Source organism: Bufo gargarizans, chromosome 10 (assembly GCF_014858855.1).
Source record: "Bufo gargarizans isolate SCDJY-AF-19 chromosome 10, ASM1485885v1, whole genome shotgun sequence".
Classification (NCBI taxonomy): domain Eukaryota; kingdom Metazoa; phylum Chordata; class Amphibia; order Anura; family Bufonidae; genus Bufo; species Bufo gargarizans.
This window is the reverse complement of record NC_058089.1, coordinates 83,893,472-83,921,382: the sequence shown is the minus strand read 5'-3', so window position 1 is coordinate 83,921,382 and position 27,911 is coordinate 83,893,472. Positions and strand designations below refer to the sequence as shown.

At 46.1% G+C, this 27,911-nt stretch overlaps 1 protein-coding gene and 1 long non-coding RNA gene across 4 annotated transcripts; one reads left to right on the top strand and one right to left on the bottom strand.

Moving 5' to 3' along the window:
- Positions 1-1,085: 1,085 nt before the first annotated feature.
- On the top strand, positions 1,086-5,574 carry LOC122920214. Its single transcript, XR_006386893.1, has 2 exons — positions 1,086-1,146; positions 4,869-5,574. It is a non-coding gene; the product is annotated as an uncharacterized LOC122920214 (long non-coding RNA).
- On the bottom strand, positions 2,674-27,276 carry PLA2G15 (phospholipase A2 group XV). 3 transcript variants are annotated; one of them, XM_044269512.1, is made up of 5 exons: positions 26,606-27,276; positions 20,314-20,470; positions 18,683-18,801; positions 7,171-7,267; positions 2,674-2,853 (listed from the first exon to the last, which is right to left on the bottom strand). In XM_044269512.1, the coding sequence occupies exons 1-4, from the start codon at positions 26,724-26,726 to the stop codon at positions 7,215-7,217; spliced, it is 450 nt and encodes a 149-aa protein (XP_044125447.1). In that variant the 5' UTR covers positions 26,727-27,276; the 3' UTR covers positions 2,674-2,853; positions 7,171-7,214. The 3 variants fall into 2 exon arrangements, 1 of the variants encoding a protein (XP_044125447.1); XR_006386891.1 differs by lacking the exons at positions 18,683-18,801; positions 20,314-20,470; positions 26,606-27,276 and adding an exon at positions 13,142-18,272.
- Between the last annotated feature and the right edge of the window lie 635 nt (positions 27,277-27,911).

Below are 27,911 nucleotides of genomic sequence, written 5' to 3'. Positions count from 1 at the left end.
CCCCATCTCTGCCGCTGGCCGGAAACATAATGAGCTCTCAGCGGTAATTAACGCTGTAAGAATCAAGTACTCGTGTACCCAGCCAGTGTCCTCCTGAATTCAACTATGGCCTGCATCTCACCTCCTAAGCCCCTGCTCCATATCTTAATCTGACACAACTGGAGGAGGAGGACAGAAAATGGCATCTATTGATGGCCAACACAGAGGGAAAGCTTTTAGGGCAATATATTGTGCTGCACTGTGGTATATGGTATTGCTGACCTCTCCTACTTATGTTGCCCCACCTTCTGTCAATTTAGACAATCCTACAACACAGGGCTACTTTCAGTTTTTTTTTTTTTTCAGGGCCACTTTCAGTTCCCAATCCGCCCCTGGCAGAGGCGGATTAACATAGGGGCGTTCGGGTCGGCAGCCCTGTGCCTGGCATAGCTGGGGAAATGGGGCCCCCAACAACACCCGAAACGCCCACATACTGTGGTGGGGCAAGGGAGGCACAGTTCCCTGCCCCGCCGCCGAACAACAACATAGGCTTCAGGCCTATGTTGGTAGTATAATACCGGCGCAGGCATGCGCGATGACAACTTTGGGGGGCAGAGTAGGACATAGGGGCAGTGTGGGGTGAGATTACTACATGGGGCAAATCATTTCATTGGGAGCAGATTACTACATGGGGGCAAATTACTTCAAGGGGGTAGTGTGGAGGAAATCATTATGTGGGGGCGTTGCTATTAGGGGACATTATTTTTGGGTACACTATACAGGTATTACCTGGAGCAAAATATAGGGTGTTATTACTGGGGGCACTCTAGGGGACATTCTAACTGCTGTAGACACTATAGGGACCTTTGGGATAATTTATCAAAGTGGTGTAAAGTAGCACTGGCTTAGTAGCCCACCTTTCATTTTTTACAGCTCCTTTGGAAAATGAAAGGTGGAATCTGATTGGTTTCTATGGACATCTAAGCTAGTTCCACTTTACACCAGTTCGATAAATGACCCCAATTATGAGAAATCTAACGTGTCTGTGCAACAAAATCTGTAGAGACGAGATGCGGCTGAAAGAATTTGTCATGGCGTTCTGGGTCAAACGGATGAGAAGAGGAAAGAGAAGGTCTACACGACAGGATATGTCACTGTATGTAAGAGGTATGTGGTGCTGTATTCCCCTATATCTAGAGCTGGCTCACTACTGTGACCTGCGTCTCATCTTCTCCAAGTCTTTTTTATCATAATCATATGTATTTTAAATTTGGCAACTAAAATTTCAGTTTGTCACCTGCAGTCCTATGTAACAGCCCAGATAACAGTGATAAACTTTCTTTGTGCAGATAATGTAGTAGATGTTCCATGCAGTCCTACAATAGTTCACTGTGTTATGTGGGGTGTTACATAGGACTGCAGATAACATCTGTACTCAGAGTTATGAGATGGTGGGGGTCAGACTCCCGGCACCCCCGCCAATCCGCTGTTTTAGGAGACAGGGATTTACCAGTGAGCGCTGCAGCCTCTTTACTCCTTACCAAGCACAGCGCTGTCCATTTGATAGAACTGTGCTTGGTATTGCAGCTCAGCCCCAGTCACTCAGATGGGACCAAGCTGCACCTAGGCCACGTGAACGAGGAATGTGATGTCATATGGCCTAGGAAGAGACTATGGCGCTCATGAAGCACCGCAGCCTCTTCATACAGAAAAAAAACAAATAAAATTAAACTAAAATGGAGGGAGGGGCCCGAGTTGGGTAGACAGCCCTGGGCGATCATTCACTTGATCCGCCCCTGGCTAGAACCAACCCTGACCTCACGTGGATCCAGAGATCTCCCCATTCATTGCTCTACTAGATTTATATCTGGCAGCTCAAGGGTAGTGTTTTTTTCTGCTGCAGCTCAGGAGGAGTGTCCATTATGCTGGAGCCCTCTCCCCATCACAGCTCAGGAGGCGCGTCCATCCTGCTGGAGCCCTCTCCCCATCACAGCTCAGGAGGAGTGTCCATGCTCTCCCTATCACAGCTCAGGGGGCGTGTCCATGCTCTCCCTATCACAGCTCAGGAAGCAGTTGAAGGATGAAACTGAGCATGTGCGGCCTTCTCAGTGAGCAGGACAAAGAAATAAGAAAAATAACTAACAGCAGGTGGCGCTATACAGATACATTTTATTTAATAACTCACTGGCTATACAAAATTTTCAGTTACATGCAATTACAAAAGTATTCAGATCCAGGGGCTGGATGGAAAACTGTAGAATATTTTTTATAGGACAACCCCTTTAAGTGAACCCAAGTCACTTTAAACACTGTACTGAAATGACCCCGCTGTAACACAAATAGTAAAATCTATAGAAAAAGGCAGACTGCTGACCAAGCCTATAAAGAAATGACAAACTAGTAAGAAACAAAGGTAATGGCCTGTAAAACAAATGTAACCTTACCTTTGGGCTGGAGCTCCAACCTCAACACGCATTTCGTGTTTACCGCTTCATCCATCCTCCTGACGAAGCAGGAAATGTGAGCTGAGGTTAAGGCTCCAGTCCACAAATATTGTGCTTTTCTTATACCATCATGTTATTCCCCTTATTTTTTTGGACTGTGTAGCCCATGTCCAATTTGTTCTGTATCCATGTTGCATTAATTTGTGGGAATTTTTTTTTTTTTATACATTCCCCAATATTTTTTAAGGAGCACCAATAGCCACAAAAGAGTGAATATACCGGTCCTTCCAGCGCTGCGTCTGGTGATTGAGGAAATAAAGGGTGTACAGGTTGCCCATACTGTGAGCAATGAGCACCACTGGGCTCTTATATTCTTCATACATAGTCTCTATCAGCTTCTGTAAAGCTTCAAAATATTCTGAGTTCTCGTCTAGAAAACAAAGTGCACAACATTTAGGTCTTAACAAATAACCGACTTTACGTTCCAAACTTTTGGCATGAGAAATGATCGTATTCATAAATGAGGCTCAGATTTTATACTTTTACACTGCACTGGAACCAGTGGCGTAGCGTGGGTTGCCAGCACCCGGGGCAAGCCAAAAATTGCGCCCCCCCCGCGCCTACCCCAGGCACGCCACTTTTAACAGATACTGTAGTAGATCACTAGCAGTCCTATGTAACACCTCAGATAACACAGAGATAACTCTCTGAGTACAGATAATGTAGTAGATGGGTGTGAGGCCCCAGAATTCTGAACACGTACAGTGTGACCTGAAGTCTGGGGCCAGAATGCGGCAGTATGGGCCAAATTCTCAATCTTCTCCCCCAACCCTACCATGAAACAGATATGTGGATGGACATTATTATTACAGTAGAATACCGCACCATACCTGTTACATCCAGTGACGTCTCCTGTGATGTAGACTCTCCTCGACGTCTTCATTCAGAGATAAGACCACCATGATAACTTCTTTCAGCCGCTTCTCGTCTCTGCAGAGTTTCACCGGAAAAAATTTAGGTTCCTCACTTTACTATCATGCTCTCCTTCCTTCAACACTGTCATCCTGCTGCCCCCCAATACTGAGCTAGAGCCAGACAGATAGCTTTCATTCCCCCTGTATATTATAATGGCCCCCTCTTTATTATTAATGTACTGGCCCCCTCTTTAATAACAGAGAGGGGGCCATTATATTAGCAAAGAGGGGGTCATTACATTAATAATAAAGAGGGGGTCATTACATTCATAACAAAGATGGGGTCATTATATTAATAATGCAGAGGGGGCCATTACATTAATAATAAAGAGGGGCCATTACATTAATAATAAAGAGGGGGCCAATACATTAATAATAAAGAGGGGCCATTACATTAATAATAAAGAGGGGGCCAATACATTAATAATAAAGAGGGGGTCATTACATTAATAATAAAGAGGGGGCCAATACATTAATAATAAAGAGGGGGCCAATACATTAATAATAAAGAGGGGGCCATTACATTAATAATAAAGAGGGGGCCATTACATTAATAATAAAGAGGGGGCCAATACATTAATAATAAAGAGGGGGCCAATACATTAATAATAAAGAGGGGGCATTACATTAATAATAAAGAGGGGACATTACATTAATAATGAAGAGGGGGCATTACATTAATAATGAAGAGGGGGTCATTACATTAATAATAATAATGAACTGGCCCCCTCTTTGCTAATATAATGTCCCCCTCTTTGTTATTAATGTACTGGCCCCCCTCTTTGCTTATATAATGTCCCCAATGCCAATGCCATTGAATATAGCCTTTCTGCTCCAGTCCTCTCCTCTCCTCTCCCACCCCCCATACTGCCGCCAGAGCCTCTGCAATTAGGTAAGGTAACATAAAAAAAAAATACTTACCTATCTCCATCCCCGCTTGTTCCCGCCGCAGGCGGTCACGAACGCCTCACTGTGCCTTCCTGCTCCGCGTCATCGCGTCATCTCGCGAGACCCGACGCAGGAGGTCACAGTGAGGTTATCGTGACTGAGTCCTGCGTCGCTCTACTGCCTTATAGGCTTCAGGCCACTAGGCCTGAAGCCTATGGGGCATAACAGAGGGGACGGGAGCCATAGGCTCCCGTAGCCCTCATTGAAATTTCGGATGCCTGGCGCCCCCTGCAATTTGGCGCCCGGGGCAACGGCCCCTCCGGCCCCCCCCACGCTACGCCCCTGCAGACTGGAACATACTTAGGGTGCCTGAACATGGGTGCACGTTCAGAAACTGCATGGACTTTGCTGCCGACTACTCTACACAGCAGGTCAATTTACACATGGAAAAAAAATAACCACAAAGTGATCATGAGACGTGTCTAAATCTAATTCACATTATATATATATATAATTTATTTTATTTTTTATTAAATTATAAAATTATATTTTTTATTTCATTTTTTATTACTCCATATGTCAGAAGGATGCAGAAGTCGGCAGGGGAGGTCGGGAGAGACTACAATGACCTGTAGAAAACCAGCTACCGGCAGAGTGCAATGAAACCCCCAGGGAAGGGGGAAAGAACTGACAGATGCAGACAACGGCCAGGCCCAAGGGAACGGCCCTTTTGTCATGTAGCACAACTAATCAGAAAACATAAGGGAGTACCAAGAACACCCGGACCAAGGCAGAACTACGGGACCATGTCCGGTATCAGAGTAAGCGGTTTGCGGACTGCGAAAAAACAGTCGTGTGCATGAGGCCTAAGAGTATTTAGAAGAGGTTTTGCAAGTGTTTTTCTTACAGAGGCCTTGGTTGGGATAACGCAGTTAAAAATCTCTATCTGCAGGAGGACATTAAAGGGCGGCTAGGTAGGCTTAAGGTCTGTGACCGGTAGAGATATAAGACGGGACAAGCTAGAGGAGACAAAGGGGTTTTGGGAAAGGAATATTACTGGCGACGACGACCAATTTACCGCCCAGAGAGTTGTGTATGCCCTTGATAGGTTTGCTTTGATCTGGTATTATTATTTGTTGGATTACAGGGGAGGGGGGAAATAAAATGTAAAAAATGCATAGTATTGTGTTGTCAGTTCTGAACTAAGATGTATCACCTGGTATATGTTTTCATTGAATGATATCGTATTGTTATCTTTTTTGTGATCATGACGCAATACTAATAAACATCTTTGTTAAAAATAAAAAAATCTCTATCTCCGCCCCCGACTTGAAAACAAAATCCTCTCTAAATCCATTTCTAAGAAGTGCCACGTCAGAATCAAATCTCAATTTAAGCGGAAAAATCTTCACCACAAAAAAAAAAAAAAATTCCATTGAAGTCAATGAAAAGCTATTCATGGCGGATTTCACAGTGGAAAAAATGGACGATTTCTGCCACGAAATCCTCAGTGAATTTATTTGTGAACATACCCTCAGTGTACACTGCATAGGTGAGGAAGGGGGGGCCCCCCCAAGTAGAGTTGATTCACAGTTCAGTGGGTTAAAACACAAAGTTAAATCCCATCCCCTCTCAGGACAGGTCTGTTTTACTAAGTACTTTTGCCAAGATTAAAACAATACTGCAGCATTCTTAGAGCTCCCGTCATGTTGTTCCTCTGCTATTCTTTCAACTGAAGGTTACCATTAGGGATGAGCGAATCGACTTTGGATGAAACATCCAAAGTCGATTCGCATAAAACTTAGAATACTGTATGGAGTGAGCACAGTATTCGAATGTATTGGCTCCGATGAACCAAAGTTATTACTTTGCAAAGTCTCGCGCGACTTCGGGTAATAACTTCATAAATAGATTTATACTGTTAAAAAAAAAAACACATTTTCCAAACTTTGGTTCGGTACCAAGGTACCACTTGGAACAAAGTCGATTCGCTCATCCCTAGTTACCATTCAAACTTGTCAATGGGGGCGTCACTATTCAGTACAACCAAAAAGACAAGCCCGTGTACAGTGGTAATAAAAAGGTATGCAAGTCTGAATTTCTGCACCGATTAGTAATAAGGTGTGGTCCGGTTGCTAAGTCACAATTCTAGACAAACACAATGTTACTAATATCACAAAACACTTGTCATGTCGTATTGAGCACAATGTGTTAACACCCACATTGCAGGGACATTATTACATCTTCTTAAAGTTGTTTGCATGAAGGCACGATTCACAGCAACCACTCAGATTTGTCAGTAACAACGCTTTGTGTGCCCTAACTTAACAGGCAACGCATCTGTGAAAACCACTATTCTAATCTTATCTTATGTACAGCTTTAGTGGCAATTTTTTTTTTTTATTATTGCATTGTACTCAGCTAAATATGGAGCAAAATATGCAGCGTTTGGGGTACCCTGGGCAAATAAAATTATAAAACTGGAGAACCCCTCTGACATTTTGTACACTAAAATAATAAAAAACAAAAACAAATAGTACATTAAAAGGTGTTCTCTAAGACTAGAAAAAGCTTTCTTCCACAAACAGCCTCATACCTGTCCTCAGTTTGTGTGGTATCAGAGCTCAGTCCCATTCACTAAGGCACACCCCCAACTGGTAACACCCAGCTGTACCATCATTGCAAACTGCTAGTAATTCATTTATAACTCCTATATATTATTACAAGAGGAATGCACATAGTTACTAAAACAGTTTTGAGAGGTTATATTTTTCTTGTCCAACCATAAAAAGTTTTAAGCATTTGAGCAAAAAATATATATTGTATACTTGACTTTCCATTTTTGCACACTGCCATTCCTTTTTCCAAAATATCAAGATACTTACTAGGAGCTTTGCGCCAATCATAAGGTGCTCCTTTCACGTTTCCATCACGCGTGTACCCCCAGTCCACCATGCTCTGAACAAGAGCGTAAATACGTACCTGCAAAACAACATTTAGAGATTTTGAAACCCTCAACGCGAGTTTGTCAAGACATACCAGTTAAAGGGGTATTCCGGTTATGTAAAAGTTATCTCCTATTCACAGAAGTACAGGGTACCGATGTGCTGTGCCAGTTGGGGAGGGCAGCACACCGATCTGTGCTCCCTCCTGTGCAGAATTCTCCAAAGCAGCAGAAATCCGTACACGCCAGCGCTGCACGGGAATGATGATTTTAAGAAGCAGTACCATCATGAACCTTGGGCACCTTTTTACGTTACAAAACAACATAACTCATTAATAAAGTATATTACAAAAACTATTTTGGGGCTATTTAGAAGAGTTTAAGGCAACTTGTATAAAAGATTAGTTACTCTTTAAGGAAGGCTTTATCCACAAACAAACATCAAGTCAGAGGCTTAACTAAGCTCTTGGGCCCCAATGCTAAATATGTACCAGGGGCCCCATCTATGTTGTGTTTTTCATAATACCGGTGTCTTCTTATGTGGAAGAGAGGACTTTTAACCCTCTCAGGCATCAGGACCTCAATGCAAGTGCACTCCCTATAGCTACGCCCTTGAAGCACGATGATGTAAGTGTGTGTCAGACAACATTTCTTAAGCTCTTCTTAAGACACAACAGAAGAAAGTGTGATGAAATACAACCTTAGTAATCACTCCCCCCTTCAGCTGTTGGGAGATGGTTAGTCACTATACAGGTCTATAGCCGGTGTAAAACACCCGTATCATGCAAGGTTTTCTTTCTTTGCCATGATATAGAAGATAGCTCTTTTCACAGAAAACAAAAATGCTTCCAAGCGCCACCTATAGGCGATTTCTCTCCAGGTTAAAAGGTTTTTCAGAGACTTATGCTGATGACCTATCCTCTGGATCATTCATCAGTATCTGATCAGCTGTTTTGAGAAGGCAGTGACACTCCTGTGACCTTCTCGCAGCTCACCGACATACATTTGATAGCGGCTGTGCTTGGTATCGCGCTCAGCCCTATTCACTGCTATGGAGCTGCGCCTAGGCCATGTGACCGATTAATGTGCAGTCACATGGCCACAGGAAAGCCGAGAAAAGACTGCGGCGCTACTGTGAGCGTCACTGCCTTCTGAAACGGCCCCACCAATCTGATACTGTTGACCTATCCAGAGCAAAAATCTTGGAAAAACAGTTTAATATTTAACCCTTTAAAGAGATCTTGATTCCAACCTGTAGGTGGTACTGGTCAAAGTTGTCGCTCCTCTTCAGCTTAGGATCCCAATTATTGCCCTGTGTAAGCATGCTGTCGATCATCTGACAAACAAGCAGACACTTGTCAGAGGATCACATCATATCTTGGGGTACTTTCACACTAGCATTTTTCTTTTCCGGCAGAGTGCCGTCCTAGGGGCTCAATACCGAAAAAAAAACTGATCAGTTTTATCCTAATGCATTCTGAATGGAGAGAAATCTGTTCAGGATGCATCAGGATGTCTTCAGTTCAGTCACTGAACGGCGTTCTGGACGGAGGAAATACCGCAGCATGCTGCGGTATTATCTCCGTCCAAAATTCCGGATCAGTTGCCGGAAAGCCGGATCCAGCATTAATTTACATTGAAATGTATTACTGCAGGATCCGGAATTAAAAATACTGCAATGCCGGACCAGTCTTTCCGGTCTGCGCATGCGCAGACCAGTAAAAACGTGAACGAAATATATAACGGATCCGTTCTTGCAATGTATTTGTAAGACGGAAGGAACTGCTTGCCGAATCACTCTGCCGCAAGTGTGAAAGTAGCCTTATGTGGTGCTAAAAATCATGAATCCATTTAATGTGATGTGCTGCCGACTAACGAGTCCTGTATGTGGAGGAATAAAAATAATTGCCAAATGTAAATGCAGGTAACAAGCACCGATCAATCTGTTCTTTGTAGGTCAGAGCTTGTTACCGGGCAGAATATCAGCCCATGTTAACCCCTTAGTGACAAGCCTGTTTTGGGTCTTACTGACCAAGCGTTTTTCTTCCTTTTTCATTGTCACGTTCCAAGAGTTATAACTTTTTTATTTTTCTGTCTATATAGCTTTATGGGGGCTTGTTTTTTGCAGAACGAGTTGCAGTTTTTAATGGCGCCATTCTGGGGCACACAACTTTCTGATTAACTTTTATTAACTCTTTCTGGGATGGAGATGGGGAAAAACAGCAATACTGCCACTGCGTTTTTACGTTATAAATTTTACGGTGTTCATTTTTCGGTTTAAATAACATAATATCTTTATTCTCTGGGTCAGTATGATTACAGTGATACCAAACACTGTTTTTTTTTTACATTTTACTACATTTTTGCAATAAAATTTATAAAAAAAAATATTATTTTTTTAAGAAAAAAATAAAATAAAAAAGTTTTTGTATTGCCGCTTCCCAAGACCCATAACTTTACAATTTTTTCTTTCTATGGAGTTGTGTGAGGGCTTGATTTTTGCGGGCCGACTTGTATTTTTCATTGGTATAATTTTGGAGCAAATGGAGCTTTTTGATTGCTTGTTATTAAGGTTTTTTTTTGGGGGGGGGGGGCAACTAAGAATAAAAATGAGCAATTCTATCTTTTTAATTACAGTGTTCACCGTAGGGGATAATTTACATGATATTTACGTAGTCCGGGTCATTACGGACGCGGCAATACCAAACATATTCGGAAGATTTTTAGCAATTTTCTTTCATTGAAAATACGTTTTTGTTTTTTTTACCACTTAATAGTCCCACAAGGGGACTACAACAGGCAGCTTTTTGATTGCTTTTAAAATGCAATGCACTATCACTATAGTGCAGGCATTGCCAACCTGCAGCTCTCCAGCTGTTGTAAAACTACAACTCCCACAATGCCCTGCTGTAAGCTGATAGTTGTTGGCAGTCTGGGCATGATGGGAGTTGTAGTTTTGCAACAGCTGGAGAGCCTCAGGTATAGTGCTATAGTGCATTGCACAGCCAGGGAGAAAAACAAACTCACCTACTCCCTGACGCTCTCCGCTGTGATTGGACGGCGCTACAGCCAGGAAGAAGGAGACGCCCATTGAGAAACAGGACAGTCTCCTCCTCCCTGTACTGATGCTATTCATTAGCATACCAGGTGGGCAAAGTGAACGGGGGGCACAGCGGAGGAACGGGGCCGTGTCCAGACAAACTAGTAAGCGATATTACATCTGTGCACAGTGCCCTGCATAACCTGCTAGTTATTTCATAATGTCTGGACCCATGAAAGGGAATACGATTTTGGACCCCAATGTTAAATCTGTAACAGATTTAACATTGACATTTGATTTCTAATACTGGTAATTTATGTGGAAGAAGGGGCTCTGGAAGAAGTGGGTTCATCTGCTACCTCTGCACCCCCATAGATATGCCCCTGAAGTTAGATGGGGGTTTAAACAGCTTCAACTGGGTAAGGCCCCATGCACGCGGCCTGGATCCCTCCTGAGAGCAGGAGCGCACGGCGTCACTAGTTGCTATGACGCCGTGCGCTCCCTGCTGCCGGCACAGTACAGTAATACACTGGTATAGATCATACCAGTGTATTACTGTATTGCGGCGGCAGCAGGGAGCGCACGGCGTCATAGCAACCAATGACGCCGTGCGCTCCTGCTCTCAGGAGGGATCCAGGCCGCGGTTCCACGGCCCGCACACGGCCGTAAAACACGGCCGTGTGCATGGGGCCTAACCCGGTTCCTTGTTATAGAATCTTTTGATCGGACAGGGGCCTATAACGAGTCTCTAGCAGCGATGCTCCGCTTATCAGCCAGATCCCTAGCATATTTAAGGTTGGCTACTATACTAATTAACCCAGCCAGAGGCATACAGATGATCTCATTTAAAAGGCACCAAACGCTGGCATCCACAATGCTGGTCACTACTCGTCGGTGGCAGAAAACATACAGCTCCTAGGCTCCGCAGCAGACAAACAGGGCGACACGCGCTACACTACTCGAACAGGATACTGTAACCCTGAGCAGCCCATGGGAGGTAGCTTGTAGACATCACTAATATATTCGACTAAACCACAAGGCCACAGGCAGGAGAAGCCGCTGGATGTCAGACATGTTACTAGAGCCATCATGGGTGCAGGACGTTCAGCGCCTCAAACACAAGTGTTACGTTGGAGGCAGTCCTCAACCTGCAGTCATCTTCAGTGATCAATCAATTAACAGTGACTATTGCTGACTACATAGTGCTGCACAACCACTAATGATCTGGACTCACCTGACTGTCCATATAAACCTCCATAGTAGGCTGTATGCAAATTACAAGCGTATAGAACTTTAAAGGATCAATATACTTTAAGTAGATCTGGAAAAATCAGGTAGGCAGCGCACAATGCCCCATTTCTATATAGGCTCAAAGCTATATATAACCACTATATCTATATAGGATCACAGTCACTATGGCGGTGATTTATTAAGCTGAAATACGCCTATATTAGGCATATTTCAGACACAGATTGCAGCGCAACTGTAAGTCGCGCCGCAATCTGTGACCTCGCCCTGCTTAAGCCATGTCTAAATAAGTGGGTGCGGAAGAACTGGTAGGCCCATCTCATTTACCATATTCTACACCCAGTTTCCGACGTAGAAAAAGGTCTTAATGTAAGAAACCTCGGAAGCCGTCTTACATTTAGAAATGGTGCAGGATCCGCTGAAGATATGTAGAGGTCGGTGCTGCTTCACAACTCCGGCAGATCCACCGCCAGCTACAGTATGGGCCTTTATTAAAGAGGAGCTGTCATCATTGCTGACATGTCCGTTTTAATAGCTTCATGCACTCCCCAAGTAATAATTCTGGAGCATCTATTCTTATGTCTGTATGTTGTGCCGTTCCTTTATTATTTCTACTAGAAGTTATGAATGAATTGCTAGCAGTCTGCAGTAAGGGTACAGAGGGGAGGGGGTCTGTGCCTAGACACACACTATCCAATCAGTGCTGCCATTTTCAGACTGTGCAGGTTCACACCCCCAACTGGTTACCCCCCCTCTGTACCCTTACTGAAGGATAATAGCAATTCATTCATAACTTCTAGTAGAAATAAAGGAATTGCACAACATACAGACATAAGAACAGATGCTCCAGAATTGTTATTACACGGAGAATGCATGAAGCTATTAAAACAGACATGTCAGGAGAGGCGACGAGGTCCTCTTTAAGACCAGCATCTAAAACGCTGGTCTTAATAAAAGTGCCCCTATAACTATAGAATCACAAAGGGGGTCATTTACTATGCAGAAATATGCCTAAATTAGGCGTATTTCAGGCACAGATGCACTAGTTGCGCCGCCATCTGTAACTTCATACTGCTGATGCCAGGTCTAAAATTGTGGGTGTGGAAGGGGACGGGCTAGCCTCATTTACCATTTTCTACGCCTGTTTCAGGTTCAGAAAAAAAAAAAAAAAAAAAAAAGTCTAAATGTAAGACAGCAACGAAGCTGTCTTACATTTGGAACTGTTGCTGGATGTGCCAAAGTTATGGAGAGGCCGGCGCCTCTTCATAAACTTTGGCAGATCCACCGCCAGCTTAGGGTCTTTATTAAGACCGGAGTCTAAAACGTAAGTGTATCTGCCATACGAGTGCTTGCCTGCGTGGATCCTCATGAGTAGCTGGTTATATGAAACAATAGTAGAATGACGGATACTAAAAAAAATATCTACCTTTCTGCTCTGTTGCTGACTTTGAGAAATCAGTGTTCTAAAATTAGCACTGAAGTGCCCTGAGGGCAAATCTGTACAGCCTAGCTCCTCTGCTTCAATGGACCCTCCTCCCTACACTTGACGGACAAGGCCAGGCCAACGCTTATTTCTCTTAAATGCAGCAATGATTCGGGGGAAGAAATCGGTAGTTAGTCTTACCGGTAACGTTCTTTCCAGGAGTCCAACATGACAGCACATGGGAGGATGTCTAATCCAATCACTGTTGGGACAGGAAGTGAAACAGATTAAAAGCCCCCCCCATCCCTCCAATCTCCAGTGTCTTCTAAATTACTACACCGGATGGATGCAACACAATTTTATTACTAATATGATAAGCAATGTTAACATCACACTGAATCACATAATAGGGAGGGAATTAGTAGTGCTGTCATGTTGGACTCCTGGAAAGAACGTTACCGGTAAGACTAACTACCGATTTCCAGGACGTCCTCCATGACAGCACATGGGAGAGTTACCAACTTAGCCATCAGGGAGGGACCACAGCCTGTAGAACCTTACGCCCAAAGGAAAGCTGACGATTGGACGGTAGGTTCAACCTGTAATGTTTACAAAAGGTGTTATAACTTGTCCAGGTGGCTGCCTGACAAATCTGATCTATAGAGGTGTTCGCCTTCTCCGCCCAGGAAGCTGCGACTGCCCTAGTAGAATGTGCTCTGATAGAGATAGGACAGGGACTATCCTGAAGACGATATGCTTCCACAATTGTTGACTTGATCCACTGTGTCAGAGTCCTTCTAGTCACTTTCTTCCCTCTTCCTGCTCTACCAAATTGTACAAAGAGGTTTGAGTCCTTCCTATCAGGATCTGTTCGGCGAAGGTATTCAAGGACTGCCCGACGGACGTCCAGGCAATGGAATTTCTCCTCTTCCGGATCTCTAGGAGAGGCGTAAAAAGAAGGTAAGAATATTTCTTGTTCCCTATGGAAAGTAGAGACGACTTTAGGGAGGAACGCTGGGTCTAACTGAAGAATTATTCGATCCGGGCAGACTCTTAAGAAAGGTTCCTTCATGGATAAGGCCTGAAGTTCACCAATTCTGCGTGCTGAAGTGATGGCTACCAAGAAGGCCGTCTTCCAGGAGAGCAATTTTAATGGAATGGTGTCCAAGGGTTCAAAGGGCATCTTACAGAGGGCATCTAGAACTATAGATAAGTCCCAAGGAGGAACAGTCTGTCTCAGAGTGGGTTTTAGTCTGGATATAGCCTTTACGAACCTCTTTATCCAACGATGTTCTGCTAGTGGGTAGTCCAGGAAGGATGATAAGGCAGATATCTGCACCTTGATCGTGCTAGGGCGTAGCCCTAGGTCAAAGCCTCTCTGTAGGAAGTCAAGAATCTGCGCGATGGAAGGAGTTGATCTGGATGGATGTATATCAGCCAACCAGGAATTAAATCTGTTCCAGATCTTCCTATATATAGCATTTGTAACTGGTTTCCTACTTTTTTGTAGTGTGGAGATTACAGCATGTGACAAGCCCTGCCTGCTCAGCATTCTCCTTTCAGGATCCAGGCTTTCAGATTCCACTTTTCCAGATCCGGGTGGAGAAGGGACCCCTGAGTGAGAAGGTCCGGCTGCAGAGGGAGGGATATTGGTTCTTCTACCTTTAGCCTGTCTAACAGGGGATACCAGCTCCTCTTCGGCCAGGCTGGGCCTATGAAAATGAACTTCCCCGAGCTCTCGCTGATCTTCCTCAAGGTGGCCGGGATAAGCGGGATTGGCGGGAAGGCGTAAGCTAGATCCATGTCCCATGATTTTGACATGGCATCTATCCCCAGAGGATCCCCGCTGGGATCTAGGGAAAAGAACTGAGACGCCTGGGCGTTTTCCTTGGAGGCTAGGAGATCCACCTGGGGGTACCCCCATTTCCTGCAGATCTGGTGAAAGACTTGCCTGTTCAGCATCCATTCTCCCGGATGGAATCTTCTTCTGCTCAGGTAGTCTGCTGTAACATTGTCCTTCCCTCTGATATGGAGGGCTGAGATAGATAGGATATTTTCCTGTGCCCAAAGGAAGATTTTTTCTGCGACCTCCTGAAGGCCTGGGTTCTGAGTTCCCCCTTGATGCCTTATATAGCAGACTGTAGTTATATTGTCTGACAGAACTTGAACGTGGTTCCCTTTTAAGAGAAGTTCTGCTGCTTGGAGAGACCTTAGTACCGCCATTAATTCTCTTACGTTTGAGGAGCGCTGACTCTCTGCCAGGGACCATGAACCCTGAAAGAGATGATCTTCTATGTGTGAACCCCAGCCGGTCATGCTGGCATCGGTCACCACCGTCAAACAAGGTCTTCTCAACCAGTGAACCCCTCTCTGTAGGTTGTCGGGAGTTATCCACCAGTTCAAGGACTCCTTTATGGACATTGGGATCCTGATCTTCCTGTCTAGAGACCTCTGGTCTTTGTCCCACTTGGTGAGGACTAGACCCTGAAGTGGCCTTGAGTGGATCTGGGCCCACTGGACCATCTGTATACAGGATGTCATCAGGCCTAGTATCCGCATAGCCTCTCTGATGGAGCAGAGGTTTTTCCTTTGGAAGGAGGATATTTCTTCTATGAAAGCGTCGCGTTTTGAACCTGGAAGGAAGGACATCTGTCTCTGGGAGTCCAGAAGGGTGCCTAGAAAGATCTTCCTTTCGCTCATGCAAAGATCTGATTTCTCTAGGTTGATAATCCAGCCTAAGTCCTGTAGAACCCGTAACGTCGTCTGCAGATGGTTCCGCAGAAGGACCTCTGAGGATGCTGTCAGGAGGAAGTCGTCTAAGTACGGGACTATTGTTATTCCCTGTTGTCTCAGGAACGCCATTATCTCTACTATTAGTTTCGTAAAGATGCGTGGGGCACTTGAAATCCCAAATGGAAGACATTGGAACTGGAAGTGATGCACTATGCCATCTAACGTCACCGCGAACCTGAGGAACTGATGATGGCTTGGATGAATGGGGACATGATAGTAGGCATCTTTGAGATCGATGGTGCACATCAATGCCCCTGCTGGAATCAGTGGAACCGTTGAACGTATTGACTCCATCTTGAATCTGAAATATTGGATCCAATTGTTCAGGAACTTCAGGTTTATGATAGTTCTTAGTGAACCGTCTGGTTTTTTTACCCAGAACAGTTTGGAGTAGTGGCCTCTGCCCTGTTGGGGTCTTGGAACAGGAACTATTGCTTCCATTGCGCAAAGTTTCTCCAAGTCCTGAACCATCTGGTTCTTTAGAGACGGAGACTGGGGAGTGGTAACACAGAATCTCTGAGGGGGAGGACGACGGAACTCTATCTTGTACCCCTCTCGAACCGTCTGAAGTACCCAGGGGTTCTGAGTTACTAAAGGCCACTGATGACTGAAGAACCGAAGTCTCCCCCCCACAGGTCTGGCGTCATTTACTCTGGTAAGAGGAAGTGTTGGGTTTGAGAAGGAACCCCCTCCCCTTCCCACCTTTGGGGTAGCTCCACCTGCCCGATTTGCCTTTCCCTCTACCTGGAAAATTCTGTGACTGACCCTGGCCTGAATCCCTCCGAAAGGACTGAGTCTTCTTAGACCTCTCTTCCGGAAAGCCCTTTTTTCTGTCCGCGGCACTCTCAAGGATTGTATCTAGGACAGGGCCAAACACATGTGAACCTGAGAAAGGGATTGAACAAAGTTTATTCTTTGACGCTACATCCCCTGACCAACTTCTTAGCCAAAGGGCCCTTCTAGCCGAATTCGCCAGGGTGCTGTTTCTAGCTGAAATCCTGATGGATTCGGCCGAGGAGTCCGCCAGGTAGGCCGTAGCCATCTTAAGAAGGGGAATAGATTCTAGAATGTCTTCCCTTGGGGTTTTTAGTCTAAGGTGGTTCTCTAGCTGATTCAGCCATAACCCCATAGACCTGGCTACCGAGGTGGCAGTAATGTTGGCGTTAATAAGAGCAGATGAACACTCCCAGGCCTTCTTAAGTAGCCCCTCCGCCTTCCTATCCATAGGGTCTTTTAAGTTTGAGGAATCTTCGAAGGGGATGGTGGTCTTCTTTGTGACCTTCGCCACCTGAATGTCTATCCTGGGAACTTCGTCCCATAGTTTAGTATCCTCAGGATTAAAAATCAGCCGATTTTTAAATTCCCTAGGCATAACTAGCTTCTTTTCGGCCTCCTTCCATTCCTCCAGAATTATCTCCTTCAGATGGGAGTTTACTGGGAATAGGCGAGTCTTTTTTGCCCCTAACCCCCCAAACATCTCGTCCTGAACGGATATGGGAGGGCTAGCTTCCTCTACTTGCATGGTATCTCTAACCGCATGGAGGAGGGCGTCTAAGTCCTCAGTAGAAAATAAAAATCTTTTAGGGTGGTCTGAAGAGCCGGAAGCAGAGATGGTGTCGTCTTCAATCTCTCCGTCCGAGACTTCCTGATTATCAGAATCAGAGTCCTCCTGAGTCCTCCTTCTTTTTGGGGGAGGGGAGTCAGGTTGAGAAGGAGGTGGCGGAGGGTTTAGGGAAGAAACCGTAGCCTGTACTTCTTCACGAACGATATTCCTAAGTTCTGTGAGAAAGGACGGCTGCTCCTCCTTCATTAACCTGGCAATGCAATCGGCACATAGCTGCTTCTTGTAAGATATATGCATCTTTTCCCCACAAGTTGCACACTTTCTCGGTTTCCTTCTGGGGTCCTGAGAAGACGACTGCCCAGAACTCTTTTTATCCTAGAAAAAATCCGAGAAACCGCGCTCAATGACTGGGGAGAGTACACCAGGGTATAAGGACAAAGACACTTACATGAGCTGCAGCAGAGGGGTCAGACGCAATCTCAGATTTGGCTGACGCTTGGGGCTCCATGGTGGCTAAGCAAACACACAGCCGCTCACAACTTCCCCACTGGGGCTTACCTCCACCTCTGCTGCCGCGCTGCTCCGTTCTTATAAGGGGAACTCAACCCCCCCGGGGGGAGGGAGTCAACCCCTGAGCGCGAGGCCGGGCTTCCAGGCCTCCAGCGCTTGTGCTGGGCGCCGCCATCTTGTTTCCGGCTGACCCGGAAGTGACGTCATGATGCGACGACGACGCCGTTGGGAGCGCGCCGCTGAGCCGAGAGCTCCCGGAGGAGAAGCGGCATCAGCGTCCCGCCTGCCGCCGTCCCAGGCAGGTCGGGACAAGCTAGAGAACCCCCGGAGGGGGAGCTAGCGGGGCCGTACGGGACGCCGCCCGACCTGGCCTGAGAGGGGAGTACCGGAACCCCCGACCCGACCTGGCCCCCTGGTGCCTAGGTAAGCACCCGATTCTTAAAACGATAACCTGCTTCACCCTCATCCCAGTAGGGACAGGAAGACACTGGAGATTGGAGGGATGGGGGGGGGCTTTTAATCTGTTTCACTTCCTGTCCCAACAGTGATTGGATTAGACATCCTCCCATGTGCTGTCATGGAGGACGTCCTGGAAAGGTTTGTTTTTGATCAGCAGGGTCAGACCTGCCAAGCATTATGGCTGCTTTAATAGGGTTGCTCCTGTAGAGATGACCTTTAGTAAGTCAAACAGCTTAGCCACAAAATGAAGAGCAAACAGCTGCAGTGTGGTGGCCATGAAAAGGTCTACAGGTTGCCATAAATGGGTGAAAAGTCCACATTGTTCTCAATCATGCAGAACACACAGTTAGGAGGTCAGCTCTTGAGGGGTCCAAAGGTATGTGTTAAAACATAAAGCAGGGATCATCATTATTTACCTACACTCCTTTTGCTAGGATCCAGAAACTCCAACGAGTACGTCTGGCCAAAGCCTGGGACCCTTACGTCGACTCCTTCAGGAGAAGCAGTTCTTCTGGTGGTCGTGTTGAAAACCAACCTAAGAAAAAGGAGGGGGAATTGTCAAGTTACTCTTAATGCATAAAATATACCAGTATGACATTACCAGATCAGTAATGAGTTATTGTGTCCGATAACATACAGCCGAATGACACTCCCTGTTACTATTAGGGTTGCACCGGGTATTGAAATTTTTATACTTTGATGCCAGGTTCAGTTCAATACCGACAGTGTCAGTTTTTCAATTGCACACTGTCTGTGTCAGAGGAGAAGAAAGGAGACCGTCCCTCACTCCTCACTGCGACGTGGCCGGCCACCAGTGAAAGCACTGAGCAGCCTTAGGTGGGGGGAGGGGGTGTGTCGGAGGAGAACAGAAGTGCCAGGGCCCATGCTGCCTGCTCACGTTCACTGTGGCCTAATTGGACTCACGTGCTGGATGCTCGTAGAATAAAGGATCTGGCATGGCGCCATGGCCATGTGACCAGTAATATCCATATATTACTGGTCACATGATAATGATGATGTCATCACAGGTCCTTTATCCTACGAGCATCCAGGAGAAGTTTGGTGTAGTTTGCCTGTGCCTGTGTGTAAGGCTAGTAGTGACTCAGGTGATCAGGCAGATGACTGTCGGGAGGGAAGTGGAGGAGAGTGATGCTTACATGCAGCGATCTGCTCTACAGTATGGGCAGGAGCAATCACTAATGCCATCACTCATCTCCATACTGACTGGTTGTTTACTGGCAGCAAATCATGATTAGCCAGCACGATCTGCCGCAAGCAAATTATGTTTTTTAAGCATGCGAGTAATCGGCGGCAGTATTAAACTGCCAGATCATTGCTAACGAGCGTTCATACAAACACTTGTTAGCGATTATCTACCCGGTAAAATACAGGCTTAACTGCAGCTCCTCTGTCCCTATGGAGGGGTGGGTCACTAATAGGACAGACTAGAGTCGTCTTGATAAGACAGCATATCCACAAAAATGCTTGCTAGGTATGGTATCCACCTCTGCTGTCCACTGAACAGTGCCACGTGCAGGCAGGGAGTAGTCAGTGGTTTATTTAACTCCAATATACAGTATATGAATGAAGAGACGTTGTTCTAGACACGGGTGCAGGTGGGAATAAGCCTTTAAAGGGGGTTCTCTCTTCAGCAAATGGCATTTATCATGTAGATAAAGTGAATACAAGGCACTTACTAATGTATTGTGATTGTCCAAATTGCCAGCAAAGGAGGCAATATGGGCAAATACATTAGTAAGTGCCTTCATTTTCTCTACATGATAAATGTCATTTACTAAAGTGAGAGAACCCCTAATGACTATAGTGGGGAACTGTATATGCAGCAATTCCTCATGATATCATAAAGTCCCCTGCACCTACCTTTCCCTAAACAACTTACTGCTCTAACTTGCAGAAGGAGCGATTTTGCTAATGGAAGCATATTGGAAACTTGTAGATAATTCATTAGCCTTTATACTGTAATGTGCACTCCGATCCAGGAAGAAAACACATTGCAATCCCGGAACAGTTACTTCTTTGTTCCCACCTTATATTGTCTATCCAGCAGTCAATGACTATGGGCAGCAGAAGCTCCAGGTTCAGCCACAGAGTGAAGTAGTAATCGGTCTTCTTAGAGCACATGTAATGTACAACTGATGGTTTATCCAGTTTGACTTCCAGCTGGTTTCCCAAGTCACCCGGGACTAGAAATACAAGAAAATAATAATAATAATAATAATAATAATAATAAAATTTCTCTGCAACTACCATGCCCTCAGCCCTTTGACAGGACCAGACATGATTATGTTTTCACAGCCTGGTCCTGTCAAAGAGAGAGCGTGTGGTAGTTGCAGAGACAGAGCGGAGCCTCTAGGTGTAATGGCTACGCCCCCGTTGCTCCTAGAGGCTCATTTGCATATATTAAAACACCATTTTTCTCAGCAACACGGACACATATGAACATGGAATCAACATATATGTGTTCAGCTGCCAAGCGGACATGTAACAGGTCAGCCAGTGTCATACAAATCTGCTGACAGATGCCCTTTAAAATGCCTTTCCTATTGTTGTATGTGTCTTTCAAATCAAGTTACTGCTATGGTACAAAGACACAAGACTTTCTGACCACAAGGTTTAAGAAGAAAAAAAAAATAAAAATAAAAAAAAGGATTTAATTAATGAGCGATTTTCCTCAGGGATCACCACAGAGAACAATCGCAGCACACACCATCCACACTCAATTAAAGTGGTTATCTTGAAAATATATATTTTACACACACACACACACACTTTGATCATTTGCAAATCAGAAATATATCAGTGAGGGTCTGAGCTGTAGGTTCAGCTACTTGAGCCATCTGCCATGCCCTCGTTCGCTCAGCTTTATTTGCTGCAGAGAACAGAGACTTGGTGGGAACCACAAGTCAGACCCCTCCCTATGTTTTTCAAAAGGGGTGCCAAGGGACAAACACTTTAGAGCCCCCGACTGTCCAGCGCGAAATGCCGTTGGGTAGTTACTAAGCTTCTGTGCAGGAGGTCCATTCAGGGGGTCCATTCAGGCTGGGTTCTTAAGTTAATAAGTCCTGGATAACCCCCTGAAAAGGGGCTTTGATATCAACTGGCATGTAAAAAGCCAAGCACGCCACAGACACACGGATCTAATGACACTCAAGGGACTCTGTGTTCACACGCACTCCCGCAGCACATGTCACATATCAGGCAGGGGAAGAACGGGCATCAGCCTTGGAGCTTTACTCTGTGCCAGCTGACAACTATTTACTTGAAACGAAACCATCCCGTGTGTTATTACTGCAAATCCGTCACTTCTTGTGGCTTTCGCATCAGCAGCCAGTTTGAATGATCGCCGACTCCTTTTATAGGGCTCATGTGCACAACTGTGTATGTATTACGGTCTTCGAACCACGGATCCGCAAAATATGGACGCCTTCAATTTTTCTCACTCATTACTATTCTTGTCTGAAATATGGGACAAGTTCTGTAGTTTGCGGATGCGGACAGCATATAGATAAATTCTGTGTGCTCTTTTTTTTTCTTTTTTTGTGGACCTACAAAAATGAGTGTGTCCATGTGCAATCATTAAAAAAAAAAACAAAAAAAAAAAAACGGTTCGGCCTTAGGTTGGTCACATGCTCAGTGCATTGGAAGTAATCTCACCATACGGACCAGCAGTCAGCATATTGTAGGTGAAGGGACACGAGGTGAACGTGAACCGCAGGTCACTGCAGACCCCACCTCAGGAAGCGTTAGATACAGTGGCACGTGCCTCTCATTGACAGTCATATGGACGACCGCAGTGCAATCCCAGCGTCAAGGATTTACATCTAAAAGTCTAAAGTCAAAATAGGAAGCTTTACGCAAGATCACCTTCTGTGGCACTTCCGTAATGTATGCCGTCACTGACTTGCTTAGAACTGCAGCCTGCCAGAACCGCCAGTCACATCCTCTCCATAGGTTTCATCACGCATCAGACTAAATCTACGGGCATGGGTGCTCTAAAGGGCATCTGTCAGCAGATCTGTACCCATGAAAATAGGCTGCCCTGTTAGATGTGCGCTTACACACCTTCAATCCATATGTCTAGTCCACGCATTGTGCAGGTACCCACAAGCCCCCCTAACTAGCCGCACTTACATTTGCTTCAGCACCATTTAAGCATAATTTAAACACTAGTGCATATGTGCCCGCATTGCGGAGAAAATTGCTGTTTTAGTACATGCAAATGAGCCTCTAGGAGCAACGGGGGCGTTGTCATTACACCTAGAGGGTCAGCTCTCTGCAACTGCCGCGCCCTCTCCACTTTGACTTGGCTAGGCAGTGCAAATGTCACCCCTGCCCGGCCCTGTCCATTAGAGCAGAGAGGGTGCAGCAGTTGTAGATAGCAGGGCCTCTAGGTGTAATGGCTACGCCTCCTTTGCTCTTAGAGGCTCATTTGCATATACTAAAACATAATTTTTCTCAGCAATGCGGACACATATGAACATGGGATCAACACGGATGCCTTCAGCTGCCAAGCGCACATGTAACAGGTCAGCCAGTGTCATAGGGACAGATCTGCTGACAGATGCCCTTTAAGAGAGTTTAAATCAGTATTCCCATCAGGGAGAGGATAGGATAGGCCATAAATGTCTGATAGAAGTGGGTCCCAGAGATGGGACATGAACCTACCTCAATGTGAGTGGGGGTCATAGTTTGATGCCCCTTTTTCAAGCTCGTCTGGGGCATTGGACACCTTAGCTGGAACAGTCCCTTCCATTCATACTATAGGGATCCTGAAAAGAGCCGAGCACTGGATTGACCACTCTCAGAAGTCCCAGTGCGGTGAATGGAGGGGTGGCTGCACATGTGCAGTGTCCTCTCCAGTCACTGCTATGGGACCTGCAAAAATAGCTGAGCGCACTCACTTGTTTATGTTCAAACAGTCCCATAGCAGTGACTGGAGAAGACACTGCGTGCCCGGTGTGGTCTCTGTTCACAGCAGGACCTTGTCCTTGAGATAGGAGCAGGTCCCAGAGGGGACATATCCTACTGATGTGATAAATGTCCTAGATGGAACTATCCCTTTAATGTTGTGTTCACCATCTGCGAGTCACAGCTGTGATACATTTAGAGGGCTACTCCACTCACATAAACTGCTGTCACTTGGCACAGAAAGGAACGGTGCCACAGCAGGCGGCCCGGCAGTGTTGTGCATGGAAGGTGGCAGAGAGCTGAATCACTGCGGCAGCCCCTGCAGTGGAGTCTCACTGACCAGAAAGTCAGGGCCTGCCCCAATGACCCTCGTCATCTACAAGGCAAACTGGACTTTGACTCACAGGCAGGCACTTCCAGAAGGTGGCGCTAGTGAGACTGGCGTTTGCAACTTTTAAAAGGTTATTGCGCTTAAATCTCCGGAAAAGTGCGGTCAGGCCAGGCACTTATCTCATGTATGCCCTTTTTCTGGCGTCAAAGACACAAATCTACGGCAACTCTGAGCTGGCATACATTCCTGTTCAGGCGCATGGACTGCCGGAGGATGCGCCTTGTCGGGTATCACAGACCGGCATAAAACACTGGACTATGATAAATCCCCCCCCCCTCGGTATACAGCAGACAGCATGGGCTTTGGCCTCCTCTGCTTTATACGAGCACCATGCGGCACACGCCAGGAGAGACTATAGACGTCAGATTCTACGTTCACAAACGCCGGGCTTCTTAAAAGGGTTGTGTCACTTCAGTAAGTGGCATTTATCATGTAGAGAAAGTTAATACAAGGCACTTACTAATGTATTGTGATTGTCTATATTGCTTCCTTTGCTGGCTGGATTCTTTTTTATCATATTATACATTGCTCGTTTCCATGGTTTCAGACCACCCTGCAATCCATCGGTGGTGGTCGTGCTTGTACAATATGGAAAAAAGCACTAGCCTATGTGCGCTCCCATGGTTCCGGCCAGAGAGGCTGATGCGTTTTCCTATACTGTGCAAGCACAACCACCACTGATAGATTGCAGGGTGGTCTGTAACCATGGAAACGAGCAGTGTATAATGTGATGGAAAAAATGAATCCAGCCAGCAAAGGAGACAATATGGACAATCACAAGTAAGTGCCTTGTATTCACTTTCTCTACATGATAAATGCAACTTACTGAAGTGAGACAACCCCTTTAAGTATCGTGCTTTACTGTATTTCCGGCTGATGTCCTCTACTAACACAAGAGCTCCCAGTTCTGCCGGTCTCTCTAGGAACAGACGGGGTTGAGCTCTATTCAGCCTCTGACATGTGACCTACAGTGACCCATGTGACATCAGTTCCCACAATGCACTGCTCTCTGGAATCCAGCAGTCTGAACAGCCAGAGTACAGGATGAAATCGAAAGAAACTTTTTAGGTAGATTTAAAGGGGTTTTCTTGGTGTCATACGGATACCCTATTAACACAGGTCATCAATATCTGATCAGCGGTCTGCAGGAGCTGTTGTGCAGCGGAGGTCCAACCACTGGGGCCACAGCTGATCACTAGAAGGGGGGCCCATAGTGTCCATCAGACGTGGTGGCTGTACAGGGGTGACCACAAGCGCTCAGCCGTCTCCGGCATCCTATGGAGCTGAATGGAGATGGAGCGGAGGACAAGGCTGTGTGTGAGCTGCGCCGTTCAAGGGGGGGGGGGGGGGGGGGGGGGGGGGACACAAGACCCCATTCTAGTCATCTCTGGGGCCCCCGATCATGCGCTGATCAGTGCTCGTTTGCCTTGGTCTATCACACAGGCCAATGCAAACTGAATGGAGGAGGAATCATTTCCACAGTGTTCAGTTCTGCCGATTACACAGGAAGATGTGCTGCCAATAATCGGGCATCTTCTAGATGAAATATATAGAAATCAGCCAACAAGTGGGCAGCTGCCAATTATCTGTGACACAACCGCGCAGAGCTGTACTGCGCCCATGCTGTGGCGAGGACCACACGGCCGCAAAGGGTCTAATTAAACCAATTAGGACCGAGCAGTCGGTATTATAATGGCCACGCGGCATCGGCAATACCATGCGGCAAATCTACTAAACAGGGCGATCCCTATTAGTTTAATCACAGCCTGCCGCGACCTCTACACCGTACCCACCGCACCGCAGGGTGGTCCACAATTATCAGGGAGAAGTGTTCATAGAAAAATAGGACCTCAGTCCACAGACCAATGACAGGTTTTGAGGACTGAAGAGGAAGGTTGTGTTCTTTTCTAGAAATTTCCATAAACTGGACCTTCATGTCATATGGGGAGCAGGCTTACCGGGACTGTATATTGCACCCTATGGGCAATGCCCGCCCCTTTTATACTGCACCCTATGGGCAATGCCCGCCCCTTTTATACTATCTTTACTCTTGTATTGCACCCTATGGGTAATGCCTGCACCTTTTATACCATCTTTCCTCTTGTATTGCACCCTATGGGCAATGCCTGCACCTTTTATACCATCTTTCCTCTTGTATTGCACCCTATGGGCAATGCCTGCACCTTTTATACCATCTTTCCTCTTGTATTGCACACTATGGGCAATGCCTGCACCTTTTATACCATCTTTCCTCTTGTATTGCACCCTATGGGCAATGCCTGCACCTTTTATACCATCTTTCCTCTTGTATTGCACCCTATGGGCAATGCCCGCCCCTTTTATACCATCTTTCCTCTTGTATTGCACCCTATGGGCAATGCCCGCCCCTTTTATACCATCTTTCCTCTTGTATTGCACCCTATGGGCAATGCCCGCCCCTTTTATACCATCTGTACTCTTATATTGCACCCTATGGGCAATGCCCGCCCCTTTTATACCATCTTTCCTCTTGTATTGCACCCTATGGGCAATGCCCGCCCCTTTTATACCATCTGTACTCTTGTATTGCACCCTATGGGCAATGCCCGCCCCTTTTATACCATCTGTACTCTTATATTGCACCCTATGGGCAATGCCCGCCCCTTTTATACCATCTGTACTCTTATATTGCACCCTATGGGCAATGCCCGCCCCTTTTATACCATCTGTACTCTTATATTGCACCCTATGGGCAATGCCCGCCCCTTTTATACCATCTGTACTCTTATATTGCACCCTATGGGCAATGCCCGCCCCTTTTATACTATCTGTACTCTTGTATTTCACCCTATGGGCAATGCCCGCCCCTTTCATACTGCACCCTATGGGCAATGCCCGCACCTTTCATATTGCACCCTATGGGCAATGCCCGCCCCTTTTATACTATCTTTACTCCTAAAACACACAAAAATACACATGTCCTGGCATAAACAAGGGGCCCTAGCAGAGTTGCCGGTAGGTCGCCGCACGACGTACTTACCGAGCACCACAGGTGGCCCCGGGGTGCACCCATGGCTGGAGCAGGATGGAGCGCTGGAAGCGGCAGGTAACCATAGCAAGAAGACAACAGCGAGGCTCGACAACCCTACTCCAACAGACATGTCGGCCTCCGCATAGTGCCCGGTAACGGAGAAGCGTGCTGTGTGCCGGCGGAGGAGCCGCTTCCTTCTAGGAGTCCGCACTGTCAGTCTCCTGAACCTACTGCCCGCCGCCTGTCATATAACCCTCGCTCCAGGCTGCAGGCAGAAGCAATCGATCGCCGGCCGCATCCTTTTTGAAGCCCGCCAGGCGCACGATTAGTCATGCCTGTACCTAGGCCCTGGACTCTGGAAGACGGCAGTGAGCGGTCACGAGTTGTTTTCGTCGCTCGTGTTGCTGTTGTGAGAGGACGCGGCCCATCTGCTGACCTCACAGTGATGGCCAGAGGGGCAGGACCGCATCCCTTTATTTTATTACAATTGAGCATAGAGCCTACAGGGGTATTTCCTCACTGCCAGCTACAGATCTGGCTGCATCGCCATCCTCAGGACAGTGATCCAGTGGACTACTGCAACAAGGGGGTGGTATTTTGTGCTGCACTGTGGTATTTGGTTCCTCAGAGGCCACCAAGCCGTCTCCCCATAGAAGTGAATGGGAGCGCATCGCGCATGACCGGCCACCACTCCCATTCACTTCTAAGGGCTCAACTATTTTCACCGGCCCCATAGAAAATGAATGGAGGGCACTTGCGGTGGGACCCTCACCTATAAGACAATGGGGGCATATCCTAGTGATACATGAGACAGCCCCTTTAACCACTTCAGCCCCGCTAGGTGAAACCCCCTTCATGACCAGGCCACTTTTTACACTTCGGCACTACACTCCTTTCACCGTTTATCGCTCGGTCATGCAACTTACCACCCAAATGAATTTTACCTCCTTTTCTTCTCACTAATAGAGCTTTCATTTGGTGGTATTTTATTGCTGCTGACATTTTTACTTTTTTTGTTATTAATCAAAATGTAACGATTTTTTTGCAAAAAAATGACATTTTTCACTTTCAGCTGTGAAATTTTGCAAAAAAAACGACATCCATATATAAATTTTTCGCTAAATTTATTGTTCTACATGTCTTTGATAAAAAAAAAATGTTTGGGCAAAAAAAAAAATGGTTTGGTAAAAGTTATAGCATTTACAAACTATGGTACAAAAATGTGAATTTCCGCTTTTTGAAACGGCTCTGATTTTCTGAGCACCTGTCATGTTTCCTGAGGTTCTACAATGCCCAAACAGTAGAAAACCCCACA

Bases quoted from the DNA above. Each gene is read 5' to 3' on its own strand.
- PLA2G15 (XM_044269512.1), bottom strand. From the start codon at position 26,726: ATGTCTGTTGGAGTAGGGTTGTCGAGCCTCGCTGTTGTCTTCTTGCTA. The intron at 20,471-26,605 runs GTAAGTACGTCG...TTGTATTTCTAG, and splicing joins GGGGCCACCTGTGGTGCTCG to TCCCGGGTGACTTGGGAAAC. The intron at 18,802-20,313 runs GTGGGAACAAAG...CCTTTTTCTTAG, and splicing joins TGCTGGATAGACAATATAAG to GTTGGTTTTCAACACGACCA.